The sequence below is a fragment of the Lepidochelys kempii genome, chromosome 1 (genome assembly GCF_965140265.1).
Source record: "Lepidochelys kempii isolate rLepKem1 chromosome 1, rLepKem1.hap2, whole genome shotgun sequence".
NCBI classification, from domain to species: Eukaryota; Metazoa; Chordata; order Testudines; family Cheloniidae; genus Lepidochelys; species Lepidochelys kempii.
Genome location: NC_133256.1, coordinates 220,874,126 through 220,895,872, shown reverse-complemented (window position 1 = coordinate 220,895,872; position 21,747 = coordinate 220,874,126). Strand labels below are relative to the sequence as shown.

Genomic DNA, 21,747 nt, shown 5'->3' with positions numbered 1-21,747 from the left:
AGTCTCCGAACCAGGGTGTTTCATCCACAGAACTATGGCTACTTAGAAAGTGATTTACCTTAGTCCTTGTGACACCAACCAGCAGCTACTGTATCAGCAGGTAGGGAAAATATATGAATAAGAGGGAACTAGCTCTACCTAATGTTTCTGCTGTACTGAATTGAGATGTTCATCCCTTACCATCATGCTTGGGCATCACATTTACCTCTTCCCAGTCTTGTCAACCCTAAGCATTCAAAAATCATTTCTTATGCCCCAAAAGTGATGAGTCTGGCTTAAAAATCATGAGATCTTAAAATAAATACATGTGGGGTTCTTTTTATTTGCCATCTAGTTTCTGAGCATTTACGGTGCACTTGGGTCACATTTTCCAACTTTTCTTTGCAACCAGGAAGCCTAGAAACTAGAGCTGATCTTCAAATGGAATTTCCATTCCCCAAGAAATTCTGACATTTGTTTTTGTCACAAATTGGGATGAGAAGTCAAAATCTCAACATTTTTTGCAGAATGAAATCTTGCAAAATATGTTGATTTGGAAATATTATGATGATCTTATTGACAAAACATTTCAATATTTTCTAAAGGAAAAGTTCTGACCTGACAGGAAGTCCAACAGCGGCCACTTGGAATTCAATTTTTAATGCATCAATCAGAGTGGTAAGATGATGGTGAGAAAGAGTGAGTAGGACTCATAGCTCACAAATAAAATACTTCCTAGGATGGCAGATGAGGAGGAGGGAGTGGGGAGGCAAAGAGACTGGGTGCACCCTCCCTTACCAGTCCAGAAGGAGATACTCCAATTTTTGGGAGTATGTCTTAGTGGTGTCTGGGCAGCCAAATGTGGGAATTTTCAGGGAATTCCTATGGCCTGTGTTATGCAGGAGATCAGACAAGGTGATCACAATGGTCATTACTTGCCTTAATCCCACTGAAGTGATAGAATAAGGTTCATACTATGAGTAAAGGGTATCAGAATCTGGCCCTGATTGAATGAATAAACTCTAGAGGGAGGCTATTTCAATGAGGTGGCAAACAGGTGAACCCACAAAAAAATGGACAGTTCCTACCTCCCCCAGCTTCTTGCTAAAACAGTGTAGGTGCCAAAAATTGCTTGAAGAGATGCCTGAAACCAGCTGCTTTCTAGCAGATTTATGGATCAGGTAGGAGGGGCCAGTGCAAGAGAACCAGGGAGGTTTTCCAGCAGCAAGGGGGAGATGGTGTGAGACACTTTTGCCTGGAGCAAGTCCTGACCCACTAGAAACTCTGACAAGCCCAAGTCTGTGGACTCCCCCCATCAGATACAGAAGTTAATTTGACACACACACATTTTGTAAATTAACTATTAACACGTCTCTAGTTTTAATAATTCAAGAAAACCCCTTACCAACAAATAAAGCCATTATAGTAACAATAATTTAAACAAGTATTTAATATAAAAAAATTTAGCAATCCCACCCCCAACATTTATACTAAGAGCAGGCTGCACTGAACAGTCATTATTGACAGATAACTCACATGGGGAGGAGTGTTTTTAGAGAGAGGAAGGTGTTGATATTTCACAAAAACAGAAGGGTGGCATTTTTAATGTACTTGAGGAACACATCATGGTCCACAAGACCCTCCAGAGATCAGGATGAGAAAGAATGGCTTCATTTCATGCAACAGTGCCTCCTTCTGGCCAATATACAAAACAGTTTTTTAGTGGAATCCAGAGGGGACATCTTACACAGCCATTCTTATTTAGATGGATGGTGAAATGAATTGGAGGTGACCAGGGTAAAGTCAGAGGTGGGTAAATGTGGATTGTGGGAAAGAATAGAGGGGATCATCAATGAGAATACAAGGAGGTGGTAGAGGAATGCTGTGGAAATTAGTGGGGTATGTTTTTCCATATATTGAAAGGATTAAGGGCTCCTCTGAAAATCCCACTCTAAGAGTGGGGTATACAACTCTCAGTGAATTTGAATGGGAGTCAGGTGCCAAATTTCCATTCTAATTCAATCGGAGTTGGGTGTCTAATTCCTTTAGGCACCTTTCAAAATCCCAGCCTACATGCACTTGCAGCCAGCACTCTCTGTACGCCCAGGAACAGTTTGTAGAATCCTTTACAAGGAGCATAGGTCAAAGGAATGTGAAGGGCTAAAACCAACCCTCTTCATGCTCTGATGGTAGAAGTCATTATGTGGATGATTCAGAGAGAGGAGAAAAGCCCCTCTTCCTTGTGTCATCAGCTGTACAGCACCACAGGGTCAGAGAGGAGCTTGTAGTGGATAAGAAAGTAGGGGTAGCACTGGAAGTTGTCAAAGGCCACGTACACCTGAGGCTTGCTCACACTATTGACACATGAGTCATAGAGTTGCCCACCAGGCTTCTGTTCTGGGGGCCGGCGGTAATGTGCTCTCCCAGCCACAGTCTTGCCCACCAAAACCTTGGCCAGGAACATGTAGCGCATCCCACCTTTCTTTGCACGGGAGTATCTGTTTGAATAATCTGCTCTCAATGAGAAATAAATGCCCTGGCCAAAGATAGGGCTGTGCTGTTCCGGGAGGAACTGGCTGAAGTTTGTTTTGCAAATGGGCTCCACATTTCTGGCTGAGGTTCCAAAGAAGAGGTGCTTCTCCAGATGTTGTTTCTCAAGCTTTGTTCTTCCCCAAGTCATGAATTTTTTCTGGCTTAATTGGGAGCAAAGAAGAAACAGAAGAAGGTTAGAGTCTCTGCCCTGACAGGATGATGCTGAAGGTTCACAGGGAGACCAGGAAGAGTAATCCCTCCCACCCATACTTCAACTCTTACTTATGCAAAAGATAAGTAGCACAATCTTGAATTCCAAGGAGCTAGGGTTCAGTCTCTTGCTCTCCCACAGAAGCTTATGCCCAAATAAATTTGTTAGTCTCTAAGGTGCCTCAAGGACTCCTCGTTGTTTTTACTGATATAGACTAACACGGTTACCACTCTGAAACCTGAGAGCTCAGAAGTGCTCAAATAAACATCTACCCACAAAATCCATGCCTTAACACGCTAATTAAGCCATTATGGATGGATACATGCAACAATACACACTCATAGATGAGTGCACCACCCCATAATGCACAACTGTTCACTCACCAAATCAATATGCACATTTGTACCTACAACAAGGCACTAGGATTCACCCAGTGCACAGATAAGCACTCTGGTATAGATGAAGCAACCAACCAATGCACAAGGAAGTACCTATTAACGAACAAATATGTTTGCTTTAGTGCACTGGGACCCACAGTTCAGGGCAATAGTAGTAAGATTTTTGCTGTCAGTCTCTGAGCATAGCAGGAACCAAAGACTAGAGGACTGACAACAGTATTCCTATTCACCAGGAAAGAAAGATGATCCAGTGCTTAAGGTGCTAGTCTCGGACTGGACTTGCTCAGCCACATACTTCCTGTATGATGTTGGGGAAATGGTTTAGGCCAAGATCCACACAGGTATTTAGGCCCCTAATTTCCACTGAAATCAGTGGAAGCTAAGAAACCTAAATATCTTTGTGGATCAGGGCCTCAGTTCCACATCTATAAAATGTGAATAATAGCACTTGGCTGCCTCACAGGGATGTTGTGAGGGTCAATACATTAAAAATAGTGAGGTGCTCAAATACTGTGGTGATGGGGACCACGTAAGTATCTAGGAGGCTGGAACTCTCTATTAACACAATGGGTTTTGTGGCACTAGCACTGGGATTCACACTCCTATCCTTTGCTGGCATTGGCATTCACAGTCCCTGCCTCTGTGTGTAGGAGCCACACCCTATAGCTCCACATTCGTATTTCCAACCTCTGAGGATGGTGGGATGCTTAACCCTGAGCACTAGCACTGCAATTCACACTCCGAGGCTGTTGTCTCTAACAACATCCACTTCTCTTTTTACTTGGTATATCTTTGCCAGAGATCTTCGTTCCGGATCCTATAAATTGCCAGCACCAGGACCTCATCCTCTGGAAGAGACTGGTGGAAGAGAACACAAGTTGAGCGGTATGCAGCTTCTGATGGCGTCACCTCCATTTGCAGGAAAGCCTGATCAACAGATGGCTGTGGAATCCAAGCAGCGGGGTATGGACCATAGTAACCATCCATGGGATCTTCCCCAGGGATGGCAGGAGTAGGACAGGAGGGTATACTGGCTTTACTTGGGATCATCCTAAGGAGATAACGAGAGGGGAACATTTATTTTCCCACATGCTGTTGAAATGCCTGTAGGAACATTGTTGCCAGTAGAGTCACTTACTGCAGGTATGGCATCATATCGAGGAGTGATCGGTAGGAAGGCCTGCGCTGGATGTGGCGAACGTATCCCCGTTCCATGTTATGTTGCACAAACCTCTTCAAATCCACGCTGTAGTGCTTGCCCCAGAGCTCGAAGTTGTGGAGTTCCTTGTCCTCCTCAAAGGCAGTGAGGAGATCACTGCAGATGGGCTGAGCACAGAGAGAATAAGAGGTGGAGATATGATGTTAGGATAAACAGGATAAAGGAAAAAATCAGGTGTGCCTCCACAATGCTCCCTCAATAGCACTCTAGCCTTTCATTGGAGAAAGGCCACCCCACGCTTTCTGGGTGCTTGAGGGCAGTCATTCTGCATATGGATGCTCAGTCTCTCTTCACCCACTTGCTTCTCCTTTAGTCATGGCTCTCTCCTATTATCATCATTCCTTTGCTTTTGCTAATTTCCCCAACACTTTCAAATCTGTCTTCATCCATCCCCTTCTTAGGGTATGTCTGCACTACAAGTGCTACAGTGGCACATCTGCGGTGCTGCAGTAACCCCTCTTCAGTGTAGACACTTGTTATAGCAAAGAAGGGGTTTTCTGTCACTGTAGTAAATCCACCCCCTTGAGAGCAGAATTGGTCTGTCAGCCTACTGGTGTCTACACCAGGGCTTAGGCTGGCTTCACTAAGTCTCTCAGGAGGGTGTATTTTTAACACCTCCTGGGTGATGTAACTAGGTCAACCTACGTTTTAGGCATAGACCAAGACTTACACAACACTTTCTTGGCCCTCGCACTCCAACCTCTGCCCTGTCTCTAACCTTCCCTTTCTCAGCAAACTGCTGAAGAAATCTGCACTCATCTCTCCAACCATCTTATCGGCCATGTCTACACTACAATTTATATTGGCAAAACTTATGTCGCTCAGGGGTGTGAAAAAAGCATCCCCCGAACGACATAAGTTTCGCCGGCATAGCTACCCCCCACTCATTGGTGATGGTTTAATTTTGTTGACGGGAGAGCTCTTGCCTATTGGCATAGAGCAGCTACACAAGAGACCTTACAGCAGCGCAGTTGCAATGGTACAGCTGTGCAGCTGTAAGCTCTGTAGTGTAGACATGGCCTTACTCAAGAACATCTTTGCCTATTTTTTTAATCTGGGTTTCCCTCTGGCTAGAGCAGAAGAGCAACTCCTCTCTAGGCAGCAAAAAAACCTACCCACCCTCCAAAACACCCTAATTTCTGCTGCATATGCTTTCATCAGCTGTATTGTCAGAGCAACATTTAACATTGTAGAGCTGTATTCTCCTGAACAGTGTTCATAGCTATGCAGTCATCTCTGGTTCCCTCCTGTCATGGTTCCACTCCTATCCATGGAGTTGTGCTCTTGCTCTCTCACTGATGACAGCTACCCCTTTGTGCCATGGCCCCTTGTGCCCGGAATCCCACAAGCCTTAGTTCTCAGCCCACTGCTCTCTTCTGTCTGCCGTCAACGCTTCCAGTCACCCTCTCTACAGTGAGAGGGTTGTTGTACCCCTGACGCTTGCTTTGAAAAGAGTGAGGCCATAGTTAGAAATATGCAATATAAATATGATTTAAGAGTAATTGTGGGAGGGAAGATTTAGGGGCTTCTGGAAGCTCTCCTCCACTAGCTAATGTAAACCCAGTCCCTGGACTCTGAGAAAGAGCCCCCTTAGGAATCCCTCAGGAAGAGTCCACAGTGAGAAACTCCTCAGCAGCTCTGGAGAAGGAGGTGTCTGTACCAGCCCCTTTCTTCTTCCCCCAAAACAACAGCAGGAGGTAGGACAGGACAGCATCAAGCACTCCTCACCCTCAATATCCTGCATTAATAAGGTCAGGACCAGCACTAATGTCTCCTCCCCCGATACTCAGCAAGAAGAGAGGGAGGAGGCAAGCAGGCACTCCCAGAGATTGATAAGCAGCAGCTGTGGGGGTAGCAGAGGCTGGGAACAGCCCACCTTCGCACCATTTATGTGCTAGTCCAGGTGTATGTGGGACACATGGGATAAGCACCCTACAACTGTTACAGCTGCTGAAGGGTAAAGGGAAGGAGAAGGAAGTGGCCGCCTGGGTCTTGGCTTTCCTGCCCATCCTCCCACCCCCCACTGAAGAGGCAGGGTCTGCTTGGGCAGCCCTTTGATCTACCAAAGGAGGGGAGGGGAACTGAAGGCAATGTCTGCCCAGCCCCTGGCTATGGGGCTTTGTAGGGGTGCATGCAGTCTGGGTCTAGCAGCAGCCAGTCTGTAGAAGGACAGCTTTGTGTCTCTCTGTCTGGGGTTATTTTTTGTTATCATTCTGAATTCTAAGAAATAAAGCAGTGTTTGATTGCAACCTTCCAGTAAGAGTATTTATGCTTTTATTTAACTTCTCTATGTGTATGCCACAAACTCTTGGCCTCTTCAGTCTCACACTAGAGTCAACACAACAGCTTTCTCTCCTGCAGCTCCCGGTGGCTCGATGAGCCTTTCTGCAGTTACCCCCCTCACCGACCCTGTGTAATTGCATTTATTGCAGTGAAGCATTATTTGAGGAGACAGCTCGCATGAAAGACACCAGCCAGAACATCATACCGTGAGGCCTCATCCTCTTTCCCTCACCTCCTTGTATTTTATCCATTTATCACCATTTTTCCAAAACACTGCCCACTGTGTGGGGAAATGGGGGTTCAGCTGTGGATCGCAGGTGTTGGAAAGACGCCTCGCTTTGTCATAGGTCTCAGAGGTTATCACTTCCAAGGAAGTCAGGGCAAGTTTCCCAGAAGAATTATTGCTATGAGGAAAAATAAATAAATAAATAGTTACAAGCATGCGTACCGCTGGGAGAGTGAGCCTGCAGTAGCGGTGATCTCCCTAAGGCACTACTCCTCCACCATCCCCTGTAATGCCCTCCACTGGGAGAGACTGGGACTGGAGAAACTATGTACTCCTCACAGCCAATGCTACCATTCTGTTCAGCACCTCCAGCTGAGAGTGGTTAGTATTGGAGCATAGCTGGGAGGGAGCTCGCCACAGCTGGAGCCCCTTCGCCGTTCCCTGGAGTTCCTCCAGTAAGGGAAGACAACCTGTGCCAGAACAACTAGAACATCTGCCCCATTGCTTTCCTTGTCTCCTACTGTACAAGGCTAGGACCTGTGTTGAAGTGACCTCACTGCAGTTAGTTCTCTTGTGCTGTTCTTTATAGCATCTCCTGCTGGGAAATGCTGGGGCTGGAATTTTTCCATCACTTACTTGTCCAAAAAATTAGCATGACTTTTGTTAACATTGCAGTAAAGATTTTCCAGGTGCCGCTGAGCTGAGTCACTCAAACTCTGCCAGGCTTTGTTGTCACTCCGCCTTAACTGCCAGTGGTAGGGATAGCGAGTATGGTGGAGTGGGCAGCCAGCTCCTTCAGGACAGTTTCCAAGGAGGAAGTGGTCACAAATTCTGATCCCGTCTGCCTGATGGATATGGAGCTGGGCCCCATCTTCATTGGCTAGGTGCTCTGGAGATTTCCTCTTATTCTGTAAATCCATTGAGAAGACAATGCTGTTTGTGTTCTTAGGAACTGGTTTCCCACTGGCTGAAGAAGCTCTGAGATCTTAAGGGAAGTGGAGATGTAAAGAGAAGTTCAGTTCTTTGGAGGAACCCAACTCCTGGGAGAAAAATGGGGAAATGTAGTGAGGCAGGAAACTGCCCTGAATGCAGAGCTTCCTACACAGGACAACTTTCTTTAGTGCTTCTCAATGCAGGCACATTGGACCTCATCTTCACAGGTATTTAGATGCCATTGAAATCAACTGCCATTGAAATCAATGGGACTTAGGCACGTAAATAACTTTGAGGATCTGGGGCAGATCCCCCAATAACTGGGCATTTGTCTTTTGCATTTTCTGCCCTCCCCAGCTGTAGCCCATGTCCCCAGGACTTTCTCCCCAATGGCAAACCTTTCCTACTATGTGAGCCTCAGGGATATCCCCTCCTTGCCCTTCCTCAGATAGCCATCATTTCCTGTCAGAATAAAACCAGCAGCTGGTGCAGTAAAGGGGAGTAAGATACTCCTCTGATTCTCTTGTACTTGCTCTCTCTAGACTTTCCCGCCACCTAAAGGTTCCTGTTCAGATTTATGTGTAGTGTCTGTCTCTAGTTTCTTCTTCTCACTTTCTCTAGGGGGAAGTGGATTCCAGACTTTTGCAGGAATCCAACTCCTGGAGGCATGAAGCTGCTCTGTTTCCGGATCCCTAGGTCTAGATTCTGGGCTGTGCCTCCAGAGAAGTGTTGTTTACAGAAAGCATAGTTATAGGGAATGGAATGGCCCTCAGCACAAAGTAGAGGAATCCTAGCAGCTGCTATCATTTACCCCAACAATCCTGGAGCCCAGAATCCTCCCACCCCTCCCACTTCCAGCACAGCCCCTACACCAGAGCCTGCACTAGGAGAATGCTCCCTCGTCCATCACAGCCCCTATACACAGCCCTAAGGGCATACAGTGGTTAGGGTGGGGACCAGAATCTGGATCCTAGTCCTCAACACCCATACACCTGTTACAGAGCCCCTTGCCAGGGCTTCGTGCCCTACAAACAAACACTGCTCTTCTCATGGGATCATCCTCTCCTGAGCTTTACCTATCGCAGTGGGATCCAAGCTCTACCCTGGCCTGACATCCCCTATCCCCACCCCCACCCCCATGTTTCTGAGGGTAAGGGGGAAATTCAGTCCAGGGCAGTGGGGGTGGGAGAAGTTAATTTAGTCGGTCTCCAGTCCCTCTCTGAGATTCTTTGATCCTCCTCACTAACTCCTGGGGCGAGCTGGTTTGGGAGAGTTACACGCTGACCAACCCAGGGCTCAGCCCCCTCCTATCTCTGCCTCTGGAATAAACCAGGCGTTAAACCCTCATGGCAGTTGAACAGTCAGCCCTGGCATTCCATGCTCGTCCCCAGGCCAGGGATACTTGTCAACCCAGTTTGTACAGCTGGGTGTAGACCAGCCCTGTGTCTCATGCCACCCTTCTGCATACAGTGACCGGCAAAGCCCCTATCCAAGAGTCAACCTGTTTCCCTCCAAGTCACTCAATCCTTCCACAGTGGCACTCCTGCAACTTTGTTGTAAGTTCCTTGCAGCAGGGACTGTCTTCCTATGTGCTTTCACAGCACCTCCCACGAAAGGTCCCTAATCCCAATCGGGTCTTTTGGGAATGACAGCAATATAACAAGAGAGACAAGGTGGGTGAGGTAATATATTTTCTTGGGACAACTTCTATTGCTGAAAGAGACAAGATTTTGAGCTTACGAAGATCTTCTTCAGACTTAAAGAAGAGCTCTGTGTAAGACTGAAAGCTTGTCTCTCTCTCTCCAGCAGAAGGTGGTCCTATAAAAGATATTACTTCACCCACCTTGTCTTTCTAATGTCCTGGGACCAACATGGCTACAACCCTGCAGACAGCAATATAGCAATGCATATGCACACATGAACTACCCCACTGGGAGTCTGTTCACCTAGGTGTCATTCTAACTCATATTCCCAACAGGATTCATTTCCCTGTGTTTTACCACATAGCAGATTGGTTTACTTAACTGTTTTTCCACTGTAACAGCCACTATCCCTGGTGGCTAGAATTTCCCCCTCTTACCACTGGAGTGCCAACTTATCTTCCCCCGACAGTGCTGGAGTCTCCACCCTGCCCACTCCCATTGAAGGTGTCCATCTTCCTTCCTCCAGGCTTGAGAGATACCATAAGCAGGCCAGAGCTGACCCAGTATTGAGTATCAGAGGTGCTGAGAGCATCAGATCATGACAGAAAAATAATTATATTGGTATAAAAATATTATTTATTTAGAATGTAATTACAAATAAGAGTGGATTTTTTTAGAGGAATGTATTTTAAAGCTATCACAGAACAGCTTTCTTCACAAATTCCCCCAGACAGCAAAATGAAGGTGTTCAGGACAGATTTTCAAAGGCACACTTAGGGTATGTCTAGACAATTCACAGAAGTGAGCCTCCCGGGCCGGGTCGACAGCCCACTCCATCCCTAGGCTTCAGAGTTCCAGCCTGACCTGCAAAGTCAAAGCAATGTCTACACAGCTATTGCCCCCTAACCCAAGTCTGACAGCCCAGGATGGGAGGCTCACTTCTGCAGGATGTGTAAACATATTTAGGTGCCTAATTCCCATTGGAAGCCAATGGGAAGTAGGCTAGGATCAAAATGCCATATGATCCTTTGGAAATCTATCCCGTCATCTTATATCTAGGCAAATAGTGCAATGAGGAAGTTTATCTTGTATCAAGGCAAACAGTAAAATGAAGACATTAACTACAGGCATGTGAAATTTCTTCTGAACTTTCTAGTTTTTTTGTAGTTGTTTTAAAAGACAGACAACACCAAAGAATTAAATTAATATTTTCACCAAGTGAAGTTATAAACAAAAAAGAAAGAAAAACAAGTCACGTTTAAAGATAGTCAGAATTTTTTGAGCAAAAGATTTTTTATATCAAATATCAAAGTTATTTTTTATGAAATATTCTTTTGAAATATTACATTTTAAAAATTCAAAGCAAACTTTAAATAAAAAGTGTAACCTGTTGCTTGTTCTTCAAAGTATTTTTCCCACACTTTGTTTTGTTTTTATTAAAATGCCAGTTTTGATTGGGTCAGCTCAGACACATGGTGAGATTATATCAAAATCAAAGCTTTCATTTTTGAAAGTATCCCAATTCAAAGCTGAACAATTTTGCTGAGAAAAATATTCTGAGGGAAAAAAATCAGAACATGCAAAAAGCCAAACTGTTGTGAAACGCGAGACAGAACACACTTTCAACTATGCCCAAAGTTTCTAGCTACTTTTTTTCCTATTTTTGACCCATTTTAATCATATTGCCCTCAGCCACAGTCCAAACGGTTTGCTATTGGTGTGTATTTCATTAATGAAGCAGAAAGTACCTACATTACAATTTAATTTGCCCTTCGCAGAAGTAAGTCGTTCAAAATAACTTTATTAAACACAACCCTGTCTCCAAGGGACTTCACATGATCAAACCCCAAGGATACATCATGCTTTGTTACTGAATGACAGAAGAGTGACATGCAGGGAGCCTTTTGCACTTTTTGGTCAAGACGCTTCTCCTAGAAGAACACAGGAAAAGGGCCAATCAAAATCCTCCATTGGTATCATTGACAAGAGCCACTGCACATGGACACTCATTATTTCTCTCTTTTCTTAAGTCCTCAATGTTAATACACAAAATGATTGACGCACCAGTGGAGCATCACATGTGACAGTTCCCACCATGAACCATGACTGGAGCTGAGACACGGACACGTGAACAACAGTCCATTTTCGATGTTGCATGCCATATTTCCCTCCAAATATGAGATAAGAAAGGCAAGGCACACAAGAAAGATATCAGTCCCTAAGTATGTTATTTCACGCTATGGGGTAGGGGAGGGCCATAACCCTTATACTCTATAGTCCTCTTACCCACTTGGTCCTTAGATTTCTTTTAAAGAAAGTTGAACAGAACTAAACACCATCAAATCTTGATTAAGCAAGACTCAGTTACCTGTAAAACTCACTTATCTGAAAAAGCAAAAAGGTAATGCATTCTCAACATGTATTAATTTCATGGAATTTCCCTTGATTATCCAAATTAAACAATTGCCGTATTATGACTAGATATTCAGAATGGTTTATCATGGAACACCTAGTCCATCCTAATTCTGCCGCATCAGTTATGGGATAGCAGCCCCCATCGAAAGTCTGCCTCTCTGGAGAAAAGTCAATACAACAAAGAAGAATTTTGCACCTAATTTGTACCTTTTCTTTCTCTTGTTTACTGAAATTCCATTTCATTCTATTGGGTAAATGTTGACTTTATGTGTCACTGGACTAAACAAAGAAAAGATAAGACATCTACAAGCATTTGAAGTGTTCAGGGCCATCCAAAGGGGGAGCTGCTGTAGGAGGAGCAAGATGACAGAGTCTGTAAGACAGTGGGGCCCAATTCACCAGCCAGGGCACTCAATATGGCTCCCAACAGCAGCAGAATTTCAGTCCCTTTCTTCAGAAGTGGGTTTATTTAATTCAACATTAATTAAAAAGACTAGATTATTTCCAGAAACCCACCTGTTCCATTTTAAGTCTCTCTCCTAAATTAGCTCCTTTATCCCCACCCTTCAGCTGGGTTAGAGAGTTGAGGCCCCAGATCCTCTTCTTCCTCCCTGGGGTGGATGAAAAGGCTTTCCTGTACCTTCCAGGGTTTCAACAAATTAATATGACAAATCTAGAATCGATGTCCGGAGGTTGGTCAGGAAACCCGGGGCCGGGACCAGGATGTTGAGCCGGTACCAGAGCATGGACAGGACTAGTTGGTTAAGCACGAGCGCTCTCCCTCGGAGGGAGAGACATCGGAGTAGCCTCGTCCATTTCCGGAGCCGCTCCGTAACCCCGCCTTCTAAATTTTGCCAGTTCTCCGGTGGAGAAGGGTGCATGGCAGAAAGGTAAACACGTAGGTAAAACAGCGGACCCGTGCTCCACTGGATGGTCTGAAGCACGGGTGGGAGGGAGCTCACCTGCTGCCAGTCCCCTACCGCCAAGCCAGAGCTCTTGACCCAGTTGACTCGGGCAGAGGAGGCTGCCGAATAGATGGCCTGGCAAGCCTACATCCGCACCAAGTCGCCCAGGTCCTGGACCACGAGGAGCACGTCATCAGCGTACGCCGACAGGACCAGCCGCAACTCCGGCTCCCGCAGCACCAACCCTGTCAACCTCCTTCGGAGGAGACAGAAGAAGGGCTCGATCGCCAGAGCGTACACCTAGCCTGAGAGGGGGCACGCCTGCCGTACTCCTCGCCCGAAGCTGACCGGTTCGGTCAGGGTCCAGTTGAGCCTAACCAGACACTCCGCGGAAGTGTACAGCACCCAGAGAAAACTCACAAACTGAGGTCCGAATCCAAACGCCTGCAGAGTGCCCAGGAGGTACCCAGGGTCCACTCAATCGAATGCCTTCTCCTGATCAAGAGACAGGAGAGCGAACGACAGACCTTCTCTACGCCTGAGTTCCAAAAGGTCTCGGACTAGAAATAGGTTGTCAAAAATGCTGTGGCCCAGGACAGTGTAGGTCTGGTCTGGGTGGATTGCATCCGCCATCACGGACCCTAGCCGCAGCGAGATTGCTTTCGCTACGATTTTGTAGTCCGTGCTAAGGAGCAAGACGGGACGCCAATTTTGTAAATCGCGGAGGTCTCCCTTCTTCGGCAACAAGGCGAGCACCGCTCACCTGCACGAAAGAGGACTCCACCTTGCAAAGACTCAGCCCAGACAGACAGAAAGTGTGAAAAATCGGGACAGGAGGTGGGGGGTAATAGGCACCTATATAAGAAAAAGCCCCAAATATCGGGACTGTCGCTATAAAATCGGGACATCTGGTCACCCCACCAGGAGTGTATGCACCTCTCCAACCCGCAGCGAGCCAGCTCCAGCCCACTGGTGCTTGTCTCTTTCCACCTCTCCAGCTGCTGGACTAACAGGGCACAGACAGTGTCCTGAGAGGCACAGCCCAGGGTGTCAGGGGATGGAGCTGGCCCGTGACTGTTTTGAGGAGGGAGAAGGCAGGGGACGGAGGGAGGCTGTGTACTTTGGAAGGAAAGGCTTGAGCAGGAGGCAGGGCCAGGGAAAGCTGCTGGCAATGTCTCCCTTGGCAGAGAGAGCTACTCAGGGGACAACCTCTAAGTTAAGGTACCTGGCTAGGGGCCAGTGTCCAGGCGAGAAAGAGAGCAGCAGAGAGGCAGGGGAAAGCTAGTGAAAGTCCCCTGGACAGGAGCGGAGGAGAGGCTTGGGAAGAATGCACAGGGACATAGGTGCTGGAACTAGGGGTGCAGCAGCACCCCCTGCCTGGAAGTGGTTTCCATCACAAACAAGGTTTGCAGTTTCATTCAATGGCTCTCAGCACCCCCACTATACAAATTGTCCCAGCCCTCCCTGCACAGAGAGGCATTGGTCAGACGTGACAGGGAGACTGCCCACCCCTTCTCCCCAGTGTATTTTAGGTATCGTGCTGGTGATTTTCCTGAACGGCCCACAAACAAAAGGTCGATGCCCTCTCCGGGATCAAACAAACCCCGTGCAAATCTGACCTTTTTTTTTTTTTTTTTTTTTCCTTCTTCTTTAAAATCTCGCCTGCAAAACAGCCAGCCTTGCGCCCGCGCGCGCGGATTCTGGGGGGCCCGGGGTTGGCCGTCGCCGCCGGCCCCCCGCCTTGGGGATGGAAGGGTTACAACCATAGAGCGCGGCGGCGCGCCCAGCGCCCGCTGCAGAAGCAGGAAGTATTTACAGGCAGGGGGACAGGTCGGGGGAGGCTGGCGGACTTCAGAAAGAAGGGACTTCCTATTCCCAGCAGCCCATTACCCTGCAGCCTGTTGTCTGAGCCTGGGGGCTGGGGGAGCAGCTAGTGTCCAAAGTGCCTGAGTCCCTGCTTCCAATGATCCCCCCCCCCCCCCCCCCGCCCCTGCCAGAGAGCATAAGGGAATAAAATACACCTCTTTGCTGCCAGTGGGAGAGGTGAGTCAGGGATGGGGGCGCCAACCATAATGGGGAGCGGGTGGAAATGCAGCTCCAGGGGACGTGGGGGAGACAGCCACAGCGGAGAGGCGAGGGATTGCTGCCCGGGGAGGCCGGGCTGCAGCAGAAAGGGGCTGGCAAGGCTGGGCTGTGCCTGAGAAAGGAAAGACAAATCAAACCAGCCAGCGCCCAGGGGTCTGTGCGGCTACAACCCGGCAGGCTCCCCCTTCCACTTCCACAAAGGGTGGGGCTAAATAGCGGCATGTGGGTTGCCTGCGAGAAGGGTGACCAGACAGCAAATGTGAAAAATCGGGACTGGGGGGAGCAGAATAGGAGCCTATATAAGAAAAAGACCCTAAAATCGGTACTGGCTGTATAAAATCGGGACATCTGGTCACCCTACCTGAGAGTCGCCTGGGGATTTATTCTTGTTGTAGCCCCAAATGCTGGCAGCTGTCTGGGGAGAGAGGTAATTGGGGAGGCAGGGGAGAGGACTAAATGCTGGTTTGTTGCATGTCCCTCTAGTAGGTATCCTTCCCTGCAGATCACTGCTAAACTCGGTTGTTTCACATTGGCCTAGGAACGCTGATGTGCGGATCCCAAGATTCAGCCCTCTCTGCTTTTTCTGTGTCTCTTCGTCCTGTTTGTTTCTGCTCTGTGCCCTCAGCAGAGCTTGTTCTTGTTTTTTATTGCCTCTGTCTCATCTCTCTACCCTCACCTCCCTCATCTTTGTCTTCACTATTCTACGTCTTCTCTTCCTTTTCCCTTTGTCACTTCCCTCGTTTTAAAGTCTTTATGGGGACAGGCTCAGTGCTTTGTGCAAGTGAAAGGATGTCAAGGGGGACCAAACACATCCCATGATACCAGTGAGTGGTGAATTGGGATTTATGAACAGGGGGAAGTGTGGGAGCCAGTGTACAGTACCCATGAAGGGAATTCTTTCCCATCCTTCTCAGAGAAGGAGATAAGAGATGTCAGGGAAGGCTGCTTCCAGTCAAGGTGTCTGCTTCGTGAGCCTGGATTCCGTGGGACTGATTCTTCTGTCACTTACGCCAGTGTAAATCCAGGGCAACTCAGATTAAATCACTGGAATGACACTGGTGTAAATTAGAACAGAATCAGGCTCTTGCCCTCTTTCTCTGAGGGTCTGGGCTACTGGAGGAAATATGTGGGGAGTGGAAGAGAGATAGCGCAGGACAGTCACAGATGCAGATCAGGACTGAGGTGTGGTGCCAGAGCTCTGAGTCCATAGGAATAGCAAGGGGATGCATAGGTCAGAAATGAAATGCTTTGGCAGAACAGTGAAGAGAGGGAGAGCCCAGGACTGGAACAGCCGGGGGTGCTGTATGTCTGGATTCTCATTCTGTTCCAGCAGGTGATGGGAACATGAATGAAAATGAGGAGGAGGATCCTCAGCAGGAAGGTCCCAAGCCAGTGGAAGCCCCTGGGACATTATCAGACTTTTTCATAAGGGAAGCTTTTCCGAGTTCTGACCAGGACAAAGCCTGTGAGAGGCAGGAGATACATTCTCCGGAGGAGAGACAGGAAAAACCTACTCGTTGTGAAAGAGGCTTCAGGAAACGCAAAGACACTATCGTTCACCAGAAAACTCTCCTGGGCGAGAAGCCTTACATCTGTATTGAATGTGGGCAGAGCTTCAACCGGAGCTCAGACCTCATCCGCCATCAGCGGATCCACACAGGCGAGAAACCCTATGTGTGCACCGAGTGCGGGAAAAGCTTCAGCCGGCGCTCACACCTTATCCAGCACCAGAGAATCCACACGGGGGAGAGACCCTACCAATGCAAAGACTGTGGGAAGAGCTTCAGCCAGAGCACGCACCTCGTGCAGCACCAAAGGAACCACACTGGAGAGAGGCCCTATGTGTGTGCAAAATGTGGGAGGAACTTCTACCAGAACTCAGGGCTCATCAGACATGCCAACTTCCACACGGGTGAGAAGCCCTACAAATGCCCCGAGTGTGGGAAATGCTTCAGTGACAGCTCCAATCTCATCGCGCACCAGCGACTGCACACAGGCGAGAAGCCCTACAAGTGCACGGACTGTGACAAATGCTTCAGTGAGAGCTCCAAGCTGATCATCCACCGCCGGACCCACACGGGAGAGAAGCCCTACATGTGTCCCGAGTGCGGGAAGAGCTTCAGCCAGAGATCCCACCTTGTCCAGCACCGCAGGACGCACACAGGAGAGAAACCCTACAAGTGCTCCGAGTGTGGGACGAGCTTCAGCGACAACTCCACCCTGATCCGGCACCGCAGGACCCACACTGGGGAGAAGCCCTTCAAATGTGCGCAGTGTGGGAAGAGCTTCAGCCGCAACTCATACCTAGTGTCGCATCAGAGAGTGCATGTGTGGTAGGAAGCAGCAGTAGCACAGTCCCTGGGCAAGTATGGTGCCATGCAGGCACATGAAACATCCGCAGCAATTGGGAGTGTGGGTGACTGGATCAAAGGGGAGAGTGGAACACATTCCTGGGATGGCAGGCAACGTTTGGGGTCACGGTGAGAGCCAAGGAACTGTGTGCTGGGACATTGATCAGTCTGGAATCTCAGACCTGGCAGGTGATGAAATGACAGGGTCAATTTTCCTGTTTGTTTTGGTGTTTGTTCCTTTTTAAATTATTTTATTTTGAAGTGAAGGTAAAAATGCCAAGCAGTAATTTGGCTCTGGGTCACACCTGCAGCTTATAAGATTGTGGCACACAACTTGCACCCTGCTGGTAATGCCTCAGTTTTGCAGAATTTACGTTCTCCTCTCTGTACTTATATTAAGTTATATTACAGTTGTGAAGAATGACTTCAGAATGTGACCCAACATAGTGCTAATAACTGCCTGCATCTGCAGGCAAATAGGCGGGAAACCACTCCAAGAGATGCCCTGCTCCTCTGTTAGAGTGCTAACACTGAAGACCCACCACGAAACATTTAAATTGTAATATATTTTAGCAAAAATATCAAGCTGATGTGTTTATCCAGCGTGGCAGGATATCCTAGAAATTAGGAATAGAGAAGACGTATTAGTTCTGTGATGTGCTTAGTATTTCTCTAATTGGCTCCATGGCTTCACAATATCTCCAGAAGGGTGGAGTGCTGGTGAGAGCAAATGGAGGGTCTGGGGGGCAGGAGACTCCTGTGTGCGCTAAAGCTACCGAGCAGATCCAGGAGTTTGAGCAGTTGCTGGCCAAGAAAGCTTGTGAAAGGCTCATTCTGTAGCTAGCTTGGCAAAACTTGCCACTCTCGAAGGGATCAGAACTCTCTGGGAGCCTGAAACCACTTCTGGACTCTCAACAGATGACAAAATATTATTTTATGTATTTTGAAATATTAAACTTTGAGGGGAGCAGGGAACTTGCTTGCAGCTCCTGGAGGAGTAGGGACCTTTGTTTCCCGCTGCTCAAGGAAGTGGTGGAACTTTGTGGAGTGGATGCCTTTCTTTGAAGCTGCAGGGGATCTGAGGCTTTTACTTGCAACTGCAAGTATTTTCCATGGACAACTTCAGACCAATGGGTTTTTGGTTTTGACTTCCCAACAAAAGCTCCAGAAATCTGACAGAGAGTCAGCCAGATGCTGGATGGATCCAGAAATTCCAGGATTCATTTGCTTGACGTACTTTCAAAGGGCATATATGCTTTTCAATTTGCAGACTCAAAGATTAAGCCAAAGTTCAGCTAAAGTTGACTGACTTTTAATGGTCTGATCTTTTCACATCCAAATTTTATGAAGGAAACATACTGAACTTTGGTAAATGCCTGCTGCATGGCCAATGTGACAGCGCTCCAGAATTCAGTGATGGGGGCTGCTGTTTGGGGTAGTTCCTTTGGAATCATTTACATTTGTGAATGGAACTTTTTCTGTTATGTATCTGAATAAATCAAAACACTGCAGCCAATTAATGGACTCAAGCCAGCAACTCCTAATGCCTGAGACAAACTCAAAGGAAAACCCTGGCATCAAGAATTTGGTCTCAGAGAAGCAATGGCACTTTCCTCACTGAAAACTCCTTCCCCTGCAGTCCTCTGAGCATATGTTGCCCTTCTATGTGCTTTGTAAGGTGCTGTGTACATTTAACAGTGCTATATAAATTAAAAATAACTGTGTACATTTATTTCTGATTAAAATATTTATGTAAACTTATTTAAAATTGTATGCAGATTCGGTGTGGTCTTAGGGCTCAGGGCCCATTGCCAGAGCTGCTAAGGTTGTTCACCACTCTTATGAAGACACTGTAATCAGTGTCTTTGGAATTTCCTTTGTGCCCCATACTGGATTTATTTCCCCTGTTCATTGCCACACAGCTGAAATCATTAGCTTCCCCACATCCTGTCCTTCCCGTAGTGTTCTAGCTGTCGAAGGGCAGTCTGGGCATGCCATTTTTTTTGCTTATGTAGTGGTTACAGTATATGTTCCTCTTCCAGCAGGACTTAAATCTCTACCGGGGGCACAGAGCCTCACAAGCAGAATGCAGGAGAGAGAGGTATGTGTAAATCTAAGAAGTCGCTGAGAGCTGGAAAGCCTGCTCCCAAACTGCTGGATACATGGACTCTTGCAGACGGGGTGCAGCCTGTCTCCTCCCTAGTAGCTTCTCTACAATTTGTTTCCTCTCTCTTGATCATATTAACTGTTATTGGAAAAGCCTTGGTAAATGGTAAATTTTCTCATTTAAACAGAAATTTCATGGACTGTCCAATGTTCTGGCCACACCCCATCCCAGGTATTGGTTTCCATCAGGTGCCCAGGTCCTTTTGTCAGTTTAATGGTGCTTTTTAGAATACTCTAGCTTCCTATTGTGCTACTGGTGCTTAGAAACCACAGTGATACTAAGGCACCTTAGAAGTACCTAAAACAGATTGATTAATGGATTAATAATGTCTCTGAAATAAAAATCTCTCTTTCCAATACTCTCTGCTTTCCCTTCTTCCCCCCAAGTGAGATCTTGAACTCACCAGTTTCATGGCCCCAGTAGGGACCAGTTTTGGAAACGAGTGTTTGTGACCTCTTCACAGTGAGATGGGTTTTGTCTAGCAAAGCTGCCATGTAACCCATATAACAACCTGGAGCTGATGGGCATTCTTACGATTTGTCTTCACTTTCGTCTGATCTATCTGCGTGACTCTAAGATAAAAGCCCAGAGCATGAAACAACCTATTCACTCCCTTACAAGAGCGGCTGAGTGGTGTAATCTCATTCTAGAATAATCCACTGTGAGATGAATGTGGCTACAACAGAGCTGAGGTCTGGATAGGAGGGGTTATTCCCACAGTCCCGGCAGCTGGGTGGTTTGTGATCTGTTCTGTAATTCCTCCTTAGAATAGCAAATGTGACAGAGCGCGCTACAGCGAGGCTGAAATGCAATTTCCATTATAACCCCATCTCTCGTTGTAGCTCATAATGTTGGCAAATTCCTTTTGGATTGAAATTTTCTATGCTTGGTCTCAGGAGCCATCAATGAAGTGTATGCATACAAAAAAAACCAACCCACCCCAGTGGACCACACTGAGCCAGATTAATAGCTTCCCCTTTGCACCAACTAGGCTAGCCCAAAGGGGGCCGTAAAACAGCCATAAGCCGCACCCAGTGAATATACCCAGTGCATGTGGGCTCTGTGCTACCTCTGCAGGAGTCCTCCCTCCAGAGTAAGGGGCATCCAGGATGTGGCAGGGGCATGTAAGGGGTGGAATGGCAGCGAGATGGAGCAGATTGATGGCAAAGGGGGATGTAGCCAGGGCAAACTGGCTTTTTCCCTTCTGTCACAAACCCTATAGCAGCTTTTAAAAAAACCAAAACCCTGAAACAAGACATTGCACATGCTTCTCCCTCGGGGGGAGAGGATGAGGAACAAACCCATGACATGTATTAGTCACATTGATTAATGCACTGCTGGAAGGTGCTCAGATAACACAATGATGAGTGTGGCATAACCTGAATAGACTAGAAGTGCAAATTGGAGCTACTCAAGTTTACGCTGTGGGGCCTTAAAAGTACAGAGGGATTAAGTAATTTGCCTAAAGTCATAAGTCTGGACTCTCTAGTCCATGACTAGATCACAGTGCTAATGCACCCCTATTGGCCAATGCAGGCAGTCATCAGTTACAGCAGCTCAAACTGGCCTCGGGGATCAAGAGCATGTAGAAGGGATTCACAGCCACCTTTGCCCCTACCTTGTTGGGTCCTGTGCGAAGCAGAGCTCATCTGAACCTGAAGGTTGGGGCCACAGTGAAGGTAGGGACGTGTGGATCAGGCATAGGCAGATTACCGTTTTGTAGTCCTTGGTGTGCTCTGGCTTGCCATGTAACCTTTCTCTGCAAAATAGGGGTAACACATCTCAGAAGAGGTGTTATGAGGCCTAATTTAATAATGTGCCAGATCCTCTGGCTGGAAGTCTGGCTGAACCAGAGAGACTACCTGCAGGCAAGAAGGTTCCCCAGGGGTTGTAGAGCTGATGTAAGCCTTTCCCCGACAGCTCCTGCATAGAGGCGGGTGGGCTGGGGGGCATAGCCTCAGGGAAGAGGATGTGGCCACAGTGCTGCTGCACTCCAGCTATTGGCTGCTGTATTAGTTCCTGAAAGGCTGGTGCAGCACAGCACTGCATAAATTAGAGAGGCCCTGAGGCTACTCTACCTTACCCTGGGAGCTATGCAGATGCCTGGAAGAAATGAGAATAGAAGGAGATGCAAAGGTGACTGAAAACAGATTTACACCCCCACCCCTGGTTAGGGTTGCCAGTTTTGGTTGGATATATTCCTGGAGATTTCATCACATGACAATCTTTAATTAAAGATTAATCTTTAATTCCTGGAGGGTTGGCAACGCTAACCCCCATCCGTTTCTGCATCAAGTGTATCTCGACTGAAATGGAGAGTTGAATCAAAAGCATGTACACTATATAAGTGTAGACCATTATTACAGCAAGGCCGTAGCAGAGGTAGGAATAGAATTCAGT

The 21,747-nt window shown here is 47.3% G+C and overlaps 2 protein-coding genes across 4 annotated transcripts in view; one reads left to right on the top strand and one right to left on the bottom strand.

The window, feature by feature from the left end:
- Positions 1–1,351: 1,351 nt before the first annotated feature.
- Positions 1,352–21,028, bottom strand: LOC140899481 (protein mono-ADP-ribosyltransferase TIPARP-like). Of its 3 annotated transcripts, none has more exons than XM_073315083.1 (8): positions 20,966–21,028; positions 11,177–11,355; positions 9,807–10,006; positions 7,485–7,833; positions 6,855–7,026; positions 4,259–4,446; positions 3,902–4,171; positions 1,352–2,672 (listed from the first exon to the last, which is right to left on the bottom strand). In XM_073315083.1, exons 4-8 carry the CDS (start codon positions 7,766–7,768, stop codon positions 2,228–2,230), a joined length of 1,359 nt encoding a protein of 452 aa, XP_073171184.1. In that variant the 5' UTR covers positions 7,769–7,833; positions 9,807–10,006; positions 11,177–11,355; positions 20,966–21,028; the 3' UTR covers positions 1,352–2,227. The 3 variants fall into 3 exon arrangements, with proteins under 3 accessions (XP_073171184.1, XP_073171194.1, XP_073171202.1); XM_073315093.1 differs by having other exon boundaries at positions 11,281–11,355; XM_073315101.1 differs by lacking the exons at positions 9,807–10,006; positions 20,966–21,028 and having other exon boundaries at positions 11,177–12,894.
- LOC140907689 (uncharacterized) overlaps positions 14,800–21,747 on the top strand; it is a 115,588-nt gene continuing 108,640 nt past the window's right edge. Inside the window, 1 exon segment of the mRNA XM_073334248.1 lies at positions 14,800–17,157. Coding sequence (XP_073190349.1) covers positions 16,174–17,157 — 984 coding nt within the window. The 5' untranslated portion in view covers positions 14,800–16,173.